Raw genomic sequence first — 11,493 nt, forward strand, 5'->3', positions numbered from 1 at the left:
GCCTCTGTCACGGCAGAGGCTGCAGCCCTTCGGGCCCGTCGGTACCTTGCACCTGCCTCCGGAGTCCTCCTGGATAACGTATCCCGGAAGGACTCCTTCTTCAGTCGGACGGCTTCCCTGACCACAGGTGTCCACCAGGGTGTCCGTGGGTTACCGCCCCTTGAGGCACCTAAGGCCCTTAGCCCACAGCTCCCCGCCGCAGCTTCAGCAATGGAGACTTTGAACATTGTCCACTCAGGTTCAATGCCCCCAGCCTCCACAGGGATGCACGAAAAGCTCCGCCGGCGGTGTGAGTTGAAAGTCCGTCGGACAGGGGCCTCCTCCAGACGTTCCTAATTTACCCGCACTACACGTTTGGGCTTACCAGGTCTGTCCAGAGTCCTCCCCCATCCCCTGACCCAACTCACCACCAGATGGTGATCAGTTGACAGCTCTGCCCCTCTCTTCACCCGAGTGTCCAAAACATACGGCCTCAGATCAGATGAAACGATTATAAAATCGATCATTGACCTTTGGCCTAGGGTGCTCTGGTACCACGTATACTTGTCAGCATCCCTATGTTCGAACATGGTGTTTGTTATGGACAATCTATGACTAGTACAGAAGTCCAACAACAGACAACCACTCTGGTTCAGATCAGGGAGGCCGTTCCTCCCAATCACGCCTCTCCAAGTATCTCCATCATTGCCCACGTGTGCGTTGAAGTCCCCCAGCAGAACTATGGAGTCCCCTACTGGAGCCCCACACAGGACTCCATTCAAGGTATCCAAGAAGGCCGAATACTGCGAACTCTTGTTTGGTGCATAAGCACAACAACAGTCAGAGTTTTCCCCCCCGTCACCCACAGGGCTAGGGAGGCGACCCTCTCGTCCACCGGGGTAAACTCCAACGCAGCGGCGCTCAGCCGGGGACTTGTGAGTATCCCCACACCCGCCCGGCGCCTCACACCCTGGGCAACTCCGGAGTAGGACAGAGTCCAACCCCTATCCAGGAGTATGGTTCCAGAACCGAGACTGTGCGTAGAGGTAAGCCCCACCAGATCTAACTGGTAGCGCTCCACCTCCCGCACAAGTTCCGGCTCCTTCCCCCACAGAGAGGTGACGTTCTACGTCCCCAGAGCCAGCGTCTGCCGCCCGGGTCTGGTCCGTCGAGGCCCCTGACCTTCGCCGCCACCCATGTGGCAGCGCACCCAACCCCAGCGGTTCCTCCCACAGGTGGTGAGCCCATGGGATCTGTCCCACAGTGACTGTAGCTAAAGCTAATTAGCAGCAAGATGCCTCCTTTCTCTGTGGATGACTACTAAAAACTCCTTCAGAAGATTGTACTTCTGGAAACCAAGGTTCACCAATTAGAAGTGAACATGGAAGTGAATGGATTATTTGGAAATGACACCACTTTACCATGGACCCAAAACATTGGACAAAAGCATGCTAACACAGGGCTGATTAGCACCAACAGGACCACAAGGAAACACGAGGGCTGTGGAACGGGTAATAAATCAACAAGTGGCAGTCCTCCCTGGAACTCTTCTGGTGTGAAGCCTAAGAGTAAATCATTTTCCTGGGAAATGGGAGGACAACGGGCAGGGCACAGCGCCCTGAGTTTTTGTGATACGACCGGCTGGCCTGCATTATCATCCAGGCAGAGCGCCTCTTCAACCCCTGTACTTAGTAGGACACAGCCGTGGACAGCTGCAATAGGGAAAATTAACAACAAAATGCGTACCCGACAACTCAGTGTGCATATTGATAACAGATTTGCTCCTCTGCTGCAGGACGCTGGACAGCTATCGTATGACCGGGATTGCGTCTCATGGTCACATAGCAGGGTAAGGACTAAGAGCAATTCAAAAAGTAAAAAGCTACAGGGAAAGCTTACAAGTTGGGTGACTGAATTGTGGGTGACTCCGCTGTAAAAGATTAAAAAAAAAGTAAAAAGACATGGTGTCAGACTTGACCTAAAGAATCACGGATATCGTGGCAGCACACCCAACTGTGAAGAACATTATACTGCATATAGGGTCACATGATGTTATAAAGCAACAGTCTGAATTGCAGAAACTCGACTTTATGGAATTGCGGAACACAGTCAGCTCCCTAAATGCAGATGTGTTTATCAGTGGCCCTATACCGCCAGTGAGAAGAGGTGCTGAGAGATTCAGCGGACTGTTGGCATTAAACAAATGGCTTTCGACTGAATATACCGTCCATTCTCTGCAGTACATTAACGCTTTTAACATTTTCTGGGACCGCAGACATCTTTTTAAAGCACATGGACTTTTCCTTAATAAGCCAGGAGTAAAGCTGTTCACCTCTAACCTAATTTACTTTCTGCGCTACACATCTGCTCCCTCTGCCAAGGACACGAGACAAGACAAATCTAAACAAGAGGTATATTTCTTCATTTTAACCCCAACCGGTCATCAGACACTGCCTACCAAGAGCCTGGGTCTGTCCAAGGTTTCTGCCTAAAAGGAAGTTTTTCCTAGCCACTATCGCACTGTGGCTTGCTCTGGAGGAATGTTGGGTCCTGTAAATTAAGGAGTGTGTTGTAGACCTACTCTATCTGTAAAGTGTCTTGAGATAACTCTTGTCATGGATTGATACTATAAATAAAAAAAATTGAATCCAATACAAAAACTGTAGACAGCAAAAAAGGCATCAGGTGAAGGACATAGAGAGATGGCTGGAAAAGAGCTACACTTGACTTTTTGTCTGTAACAGAAGATTTCCATCTTCTGTTACAGACAAAAAGCCCCGGCTACTATTTTAAAAGTAGTAAAAAGTTCAATTGCTTTGATCTCCGAAAAAATTTCCGAACCACAGATCATCACTGTAGAAACTTGTTTTTCTTTGGATTAGACAAATTAATGGCTGGATATACCAAAACTTTCTGAAATGAAATGAAGGAAAAGCTTAGGTAGTTGTTTTTGTAACAAAAGAGGAACGATTAAAAGTCTGTGCTCAACTTTAAACGACAATGTTAAAACAACAAACATAGCCAGAAATCTTGGTGTAGTCAGGGCGTCTGACCTGAATTTTTAACAGCCACATTAAGACAATTACAAAGTCAGCCTATTATCACCTTAAGAATATGTCCATGTGTCAACAGGATTTGGAAAAATTTGTCCATACTTTCATCTTCAGTAGACTTGATTACTGTAACGATGTCTTTACAGGTCTCCCTAAAAAATCAATCAGACAGCTGTAGCTGATTCAGAACGCTGCTGCTCAAGTCCTCACTAAGACCAAGAGAGTGGATTACATCACTCCAATTCTCAAGTCTTTACACTGACTTCCTGTTCCTCAAATAATTGATTTCAAAGTGCTTTTGGTAGTTTATAAACCAATAAACGGTTTAGGGCAAAAATAAATTTCTGATCTTCTACTACACTATGACCCCAACAGATCTCTCAGGTTGTCTGGGACAGGTCTACTTTCTGTCCCCAGAGTCAGAACTAAACAGGGGGAAGCAGTGTTCAGTTTCTATGCGCGTCATATCTGCAACAAACTTCCAGAAAACTGCAGGTCCGCTGCTACTCTCAGTTCTTGTAAATCAAGGCTGAAGACCTTTCTTTTTTTGATGTTGCCTTTCTTTAAATGGTTGTTCATTTCTTTAATGTCTAATTTCCTATACGGCACTGTAACTTTTATTCTTGTGTTTTATCTGTTTTAATTTTTAATTTTTAACTGTTTATTCTTGTGTTTTATCTGTTTTTATTTTTGACAGTTTTTTGAACTGTTTTTGTCTAAAGCACTTTGAATTGCTCTGTTGCTGAAATGTGCACTACAAATATAGCTGCCTTGCCTAATTAAAAAGAACATTGATATAGGAAAATGGGTCAATCTGCAATGTTAATGTAAAGAAAACTCATAAAGTGACATTTTCATAAAAAAACTCAAAGTGACTTTTTTCCATGGGCCCTTTAAAACCGACCCAGTTGTCAACTTCTCATCCACTAGGATTAGCGTATGTGTGACAGGGTGCGGGTGAAAATGTTCTATTGAAAATCCCCAAAAACGTAGTACAGGTATGAATCAGAAAATAGCATAACCTTTGCGTGACCTTTAAGTACAGCTCCTGAGTAAATGTACTCAGTTACCAAAGAGAGGAACCCCCGGTGTCAGGTAGGAAGTGCAGCTGAAGCAAGAAGTTGCCTTGCAGAAGTGAGAACTGTCATCACAACAACCAGGAAGTACCAACTTCCTCCTTTTCTGCCAGCGAGCTGCTCCGTGCTGCCACGCTCTGGCTCTGACGGGTGTTGTTCTCTTTGTCCTAGGTCAGTTTCAGGCTCCCAACATGGCCGCCGCGGCGCCGATCACCCCGGAGGAGCAGGAGGAACTTAGAGAAGCTTTTGCCAAGATTGGTAGGTCAACCGACCGGCGAGAGTTTTGCCATTTCTTTTTTTGATTTAGGAAAAAGCTGCATCAGCAACACCTTATTAACTACATTTAATTAAACTGTTAAGTTGCTATCAAAGAGCTTCGACGTCAGAAGCAAACTTTAAGAATAACATTTTGTGTAAATTGTAGACACTTCTCCCAATCACTGTTTGCTCAGGCAAGTATTCTTACTGTCTACCAAGTGAATCAACTTCAAATTGCTTTATTCATTTATAGCTCTATAAAAAAGTTATTTCCCCAGCACTTTTGTTTTAATTTTACTTTTAATAATTAATTTCACCAGTATCTTGTCTCATTAGGCCTCCCTACTCTTGTACGACTCAAACTAAGTTTAGTGTTTTATACAGATAAATATTATATTATTATATTATATATAATATAATATTATTAAATAGAGGGTCAGAAATATGGACTGGACTGAATATTTAACTGTTTTTAAATTGTTAAATATAATTGTTTCTGTGGAGATTGACACTTATTAAACCCCTTAAGGTTTTTTTGGCAATTGTCCATCACATCTTTTTGTGAAACATATAACGCGGTTTTAATGTCTTTGTTGTGAAAATAAAATAAATCAAAAAATCAAATCAATGGGGATTGAGCACATTGGCAATTCTAAGATCACACCCCTCAGGGGGGCTCAGCCCCTAATGAGAATGTGACATGTACTGAGAGGTTTGTGCCTCAATGCAGAGGTCCAGGGTTCAAATCCGACCTGTGATGATTTCCTGCATGTCTGAGGGTTGATGTTCCCGTCTTTTTTCCAGATGTTGACAACAACGGATTCATCAGCAAGGACGAGCTCACAGCGCTTTTCCGCGCGGCCAATTTGCCGCTGCCGGGCTACAGGGTACGCGAGATCGTCCAGGAGCTTACCAAGACCAGCGACCAGCTCACCCTGGAAGAGTTCACGCAGGTGGGTCAAAGGTCTAATTAATGTGTTAATGGATAGAGGCGGGGGGGTAATCGATACAGCGCAATATTTTCAGTGTCAATACTGCAACGATACACAGGCGCCAAGTATGGATCTATTGTTATACATTATATGTTATAGATGTTGGTCAGTTTGTCCCATTTTGCAGCAATAACATTGAAGTGATATGAACATCTGGAGCAATTAATATTTTTAGATTAAACAAATGTTGACAAAGTTTCCTTTTGGAAAAGTTATTTGAAATTGGGAAATAATTAGAACCTGAAAAAAAGGTTATGAATTGCAACATATCGCAGAATATGGAAATATTTTTAAAATCACAATAACATCGTGGCAAGAGTATTGTGATGATATCGTATCGAGAGGCGTCTGGTGATTCCCCCCCCCCACCCATTAGTGGATGAGGATGGGAGGAGGATTCAGTATTCGTTTTTGGCTTCGTTTCGAGACTTATACTTCCAGTGTACTCGCTGCACCCGAGCTGTCGAGCGCCAGTGTGACGTCATGGGAACGCCAAAACTGTTCACACGCCCGCGTGGTTGGCGCAACACTAGCTGCAGTCTTGTCCTGAATAGACGGGTTTGAGGAAAGGCACCAACAAAGATATATTCAGTGTATGAATGTGTGTGAATGGTGAATGTTTCCTGTAGATGTAAAAAAGCGCTTTGAGCAGTCGTTAAGACTGGAAAAGCGCTATATAAATACAGCACATTTAAACGGCGGAACTGGCAGCAGCGTTGACGTCAACGCTTCGATTTGATGAGCAACTTGGTGGGATCAAGCCTTTCCTTCATCATTTGGGGTGGCAGTCAGTAGGGAGTTGGGTTGGGAACCGGAGGGTCGCAGGTTCAAGTCCCTGTTTGTATCAAAGTAGGGAGTTGAGACTGGTAGCTGGAGAGATGCTTGTTCACCTCGTGGACAATGCCAAGCTGCTCTTGAGCAAGGCACCCCCAATTGCTCGGGGCGCATTTCCATGGGCCCCAGACTCTGACATCTCTCCATTAGTGCATGTGTAGGTACTGAGCATGTGTGTGTAGTTCAGGCCTGTGTGTAATGGGTAATAACAACAGAGTGAAAACATTGTAATTTCTTTCCTTTATAAATAAAATATTATTATTAATTATTATTAGAAACGTTCCCATCACAGAAATTGTATTATTAATAATATTAATAATATTATTATTGTATTATTTCTCTGAAAATACGGACAATAGATGCCACGGTGTCCTGGCTGATATTTTGCTGTGTGCGTTCACCAGCCTCTCTGTGTGATGTGCCTGTGGTTTATGACATGGTCAATGATAGTAGTTCTTAGTTGATCAGTTACCCTACCTCTGTCCTTTGAGCGCCACCATGCATTCTAACTCCTCTCTCTTTACCTCGCCCCACTCCTCTCCCTTGTCCTGGTACTCGTCTTCCTTGCCCTTGTGAAGGGATTTCTTTCTTTCTTTCTTTCTCTCTTTTTGTTGCTCTAAATTTTCCTTTTCCCGCCAAGACCATCCCAAAGAGTCCTCTTTTAGAACATGGGATCATGTGATTGAAAGAACCTCAACACCGGTGTGCTTCCTAGATGCGAATCAGCTGTGATTTCAACAATTGCACAACTTCAATAAGCTGTTTCTCATTAGCAATGGAATAAAATACTGGGAATATATTTGTTTTTCAATTCCCAATATGAATAGTTGTTCACTTTGACTTTAGCCTGTAAGGTTAGGTTTAGAACATAGTGTTATCTGTTCTGACATACATGTTAAAGCATTGGTAAATATGTCTGTAAAAATGTATTGTTTTGGTCTTGTTTAAGCTTGTTTGTGAAAGGAGTTGAAGCATTTTAAATTTGTGTGAATTATATGCATTCTGTGTTAAAGCAACAAGAAATGTGTTAATAGTATAGCTTACAAATGCAGATGTCGTGCTAACTGTGTTAAGAGTTTTGGAAAATTGTTAAAAGTATTGAAAAATCTGTCAAAGTAATTGTAAAAAACTGTTAATGTATGTTTTTATCTAAAGGACAAACAGAATACCAGATGTGGTGTTTTATTTTGCAGTCCTACCTTTTGGTCTTTCTAATGATGATGATTCTTTTTCTTGGCGTCCCAACCAGATCGTCCACGGGCTGAAGAGCAGCGAGGTGGCACAGACCTTCAGGAAGGCAATCAATAAGAAAGAGGGAATCTTTCACGTGGCGGGAACCTCGGAGCAGTCGGGCACCCAGCACTCGTACTCCGGTCTGTGATCACACACACACACACAAACGCACGCACGTGCACACGCGCACACACATACACAGCAACACATACATAAAGCAACCCACACACACACAGAGCGACACACAAACACATACACACACAGAGACACACACACACGCATGCACGCAGTTTCTTTCTTGGTGCGGTTTATTGCAATAACAATAAACGTTTTAAGACGTTAAAAGGAGAAATTGCATTCTCTATGTGACCTGACGCAAGGTTTCTCTCTGTGACCTGATGCGAGATATCTCTCTGTGACCTGATGCGAGATATCTCTCTGTCACCTGATGCGAGGTTTCTCTCTGTGACCTGACACAAGCTTTCTTCCGTCTGTAGAGGAAGAGAAGGTGGCCTTCGTGAACTGGATCAATAAAGCTCTGGAGAAGGACGCAGACTGCAAACACGTCCTGCCCATGGATCCTAACAGCGATGACCTGTTCACCGCCATGGGAGATGGGATCGTGTTCTGGTACGTGAACAACATCTCCGCCATGTTTTTACTGTCTTACAGAATTTTTAAGAATATTTTTGGGGCATTTTGAGGCCTTTATTGGATAGATTTTGCTTTATCCTATCCTGTAACTGTGTGTTGTCTTTTGTTAGTAAGATGATCAACCTGTCTGTGCCTGATACCATCGATGAGAGAACCATCAACAAGAAGAAGCTCACACCGTTCACCGTCCAGGTGAGATGGACAGTCAGTGTGTGTGTGTGTTTATCCTGCAAGTCCTGTTCCCAGTGTCCCTCTACAGCTACAGCGGATAACCGTTTCCATTTCATATGACAGCACTTTCCTCTTCTCCCTTACAGAAAGACGTTTTTAATTCCAAGGTGTAAAAACGATTTAAAAACTGCTTTGTTTTAGCGGCCGTCACACTGATGGAGATTGCAGAATTTGCACAGCCTGTATTTTCGTAACACACATGCTAGGTATCTGTATCCAGACTGATGTCGTGACATGGCGAATGTATTACACGGCAATCCGTATGCCATTATTGGCGTGTTATCAAGACGCATACTTGCTTTTTAACGGGTGTATAAAAGCTGTTTGGCCTCCATTGACTACATTACCTTTCGAGACCAGGGATCGATTATATATATGTATATAAGATAACAACAAGCCATTTTATTTTAAATATTTATTTATTTATTATAAATATGTATTTATTTATTTATTATATATATATTTATATACATATATATATTACAGCTGGGCAGCGATTACAATTTTCGCGATTAATCGCATAATTTCCGCAAAATAAAATAATGAATTCAAAAGTAGTGTATATAGTGCAATTTTTTTTTTTAATGTTCTGCCATATGAAAGAAAGGGCCTTAACATTTGTTCTGCAAAACCTTACCAGCATTTTGTTTATAAAGTAACAGTTAAATAAAATATTTAGTGTACATCTCTACTTAAACAATGTATTTATCATGTCCAGAGACAAATTCCATCTGTTTGGAACGTGTTGTATAAGTGACTCCTTCTTATTTTACACGTTCATCTTTTGTTGCTCTAACTCTGCAGCACTTGGACTGGGTTTAGAGTGCCCCACAACTTTTCTGCACTTCGCAAGGACACTGTCCAACGCGCTGTTAGGCAGAGACACTGAGGGACACTGTCCAACACGCTGTAAAGCAGAGACACTGTTTTTTACAACCCGTGTATTCTTCTTGTGATGGTGCGTCTTGAAGGAATCTCATACCTGCCATCGTTGCTGCGATTCTCAGACCTGTCCTCCACAACCCTAATGGGCCTGCAGTCTGTAGCTATCCACATCGCTATGGCATCTGTTAGCGTCTCTTGCCTTTGTTTATCTAAACTTACCCACACGCTGCATTTAACGTAGCCTAACACATATAATTCATATACTGTATATACAGTACAGGCCAAAGGTTTGGACACATCTTCTCATTCAATGCATTTTCTTTATTTTCATGAGTATTTACATTGTAGATTATCACTGAAGGCATCAAAACTATAAATGAACACATATGGAATTATGTACTTAACAAAAAAGTGTGAAAACATGTCTTCTGTTCTAGTTTCTTCATAGCAGCCTCCCTTTACTCTGATTACTGCTTTGCACACTCTTGGCATTCTGTTGATGATGATCAAAAGGTAGTCACCTGAAGTGGTTTCCCAACAGTCTTGAAGGAGTTCCCAGAATGCTCAGCACTTGTCGGCCCATTTGCCTTCACTCTGCGGTCCAGCTCTCCCCAAACCATCTTGATTGGGTTCAGGTCCGGTGACTATGGAGGCACAGCACTCCATCACTCTCCTTCTTCGTTAAATAGCCTTTACACAGGCTGGAGGTGTGTTTGGGGTCATTGTCCTGTTGAAAAATAAATGATGGTCCAACTAAACGCAAACTGGATGGGATGACATCTCGCTGCAGGATGCTGTGGTATGCCTTCAATTTGGAATAAATCCCCAACAGTGTCACCAGCAAAGCACCCCCACACCATGTTTTCAGTTATTCCACACTTTTTGTTAAGTACATAATTCCACATTCATAGTTTTGATGCATTCAGTGCACAATGTAAATAGTCATGAAAATAATGGGAAACACATTCAATGAGAAGGTGTTACCAAACTTTTGGCCTGCAATGTATATATATATATATATATACACATACAATACAGTGGTAAAAATAAAGTAACCTGAACTTGAACCTGTGTTATTCTGGGCGACAGGAGAACCTGAACCTGGCTCTGAACTCGTCGTCGGCCATCGGCTGCCACGTGGTGAACATTGGAGCCGAGGACATCAAGGAGGGCCGACAGCACCTGGTGCTCGGTCTGCTCTGGCAAATCATCAAGATTGGGCTGTTCGCCGACATTGAGCTCAGCAAGAACGAAGGTGTGTGTGTGTGTGTGTGTGTGTGTGTGTTTGTGTGTGTGTGTGTGTGTGTGTGTGTGTGTGTGTGTGTGTGTGTGTGTGTGTGTGCTCCAACATCAAGGTGAGCACTCACACACTCATAATAATAATAATAATATTAACAATAATAATACCTTTATGTAATATAGAACCTTTTGTGTGTGTGTGTGTGTGTGTATGTGTGTGCTCCAACATAAAGGTGAGCAATCTACCACCTTGTGTGTGTGTGTGTGTGTGTGTGCGTTTTCTAAATGGAAATTATTGTTCTATTGATCAATAAATTGTTAATAAAAAATTTAAAAACGCAGGGGAAAGTACCATATTCCACGTAGCGTTACCGAAATTGGTACAAAAGTGGAGAACTTAGCTTGAATTGTATGTTGCTTTTAAAGTTAGAAGTAAATGGATTAAAAGATATTTTGCTCCAGACCTCTGAGCTGGAATAAAAACCTTTGAGTCATTCACTCATATTTATTATACAGGAAAGTTAAAAGTAACATTACATTACAATATAAACAGGCCTGAGTGAGTTTAACGACTGGTTTTCAGCAGGTTCCTGTTCTGCAGAAACACACAACACTGAACGTGGTTACAGCACGTCGGGACAAACATTTGTACAGTGAGACGTTTGAGACGGTTTGGCTTTGTGTGCAGCTCTTTGAGCGAGATGTTTGACACCATTTGGCGTTGTGTGCAGCTCTGGTTGCCCTGCTGCGTGACGGAGAGAGTCTGGAGGATCTGATGAAACTGTCCCCTGAGGAGCTGCTGCTGCGCTGGGCCAACTATCACTTGGAGGCGGCCGGCGGCCCTAAGATCAGTAACTTCAGCTCCGACATCAAGGTGAGCACTCATCATCATCATTATCATAATAATAATAATAATACCTTTAAGTAATATAACACCTTTTGTGTGTTTGTGTGGGGGTCCAATGTTCATGTGTGTGTTTGTGTGTGTGTGTCCTGTGTTTGTGTGTGTGTCCTGTGTTTGTGTGTGTGTGTGTGTGTGTGTGTGTGTGTGTGTGTGCG

At 42.8% G+C, this 11,493-nt stretch overlaps 1 protein-coding gene across 1 annotated transcript in view; it reads left to right on the forward strand.

Moving 5' to 3' along the window:
• Positions 1 to 11,493, forward strand: part of lcp1 (lymphocyte cytosolic protein 1 (L-plastin)) — a 24,278-nt gene that overhangs the window by 4,883 nt on the left and 7,902 nt on the right. The window contains exons 2-8 of the mRNA XM_034885225.1: positions 4,285 to 4,366; positions 5,171 to 5,319; positions 7,442 to 7,565; positions 7,923 to 8,055; positions 8,190 to 8,271; positions 10,285 to 10,450; positions 11,166 to 11,358. Coding sequence (XP_034741116.1) covers positions 4,285 to 4,366; positions 5,171 to 5,319; positions 7,442 to 7,565; positions 7,923 to 8,055; positions 8,190 to 8,271; positions 10,285 to 10,450; positions 11,166 to 11,358 — 929 coding nt within the window. The remainder of the gene's footprint in view (positions 1 to 4,284; positions 4,367 to 5,170; positions 5,320 to 7,441; positions 7,566 to 7,922; positions 8,056 to 8,189; positions 8,272 to 10,284; positions 10,451 to 11,165; positions 11,359 to 11,493) is intronic.

The sequence above is a fragment of the Etheostoma cragini genome, chromosome 11 (genome assembly GCF_013103735.1).
Source record: "Etheostoma cragini isolate CJK2018 chromosome 11, CSU_Ecrag_1.0, whole genome shotgun sequence".
Lineage (NCBI taxonomy): Eukaryota > Metazoa > Chordata > Actinopteri > Perciformes > Percidae > Etheostoma > Etheostoma cragini.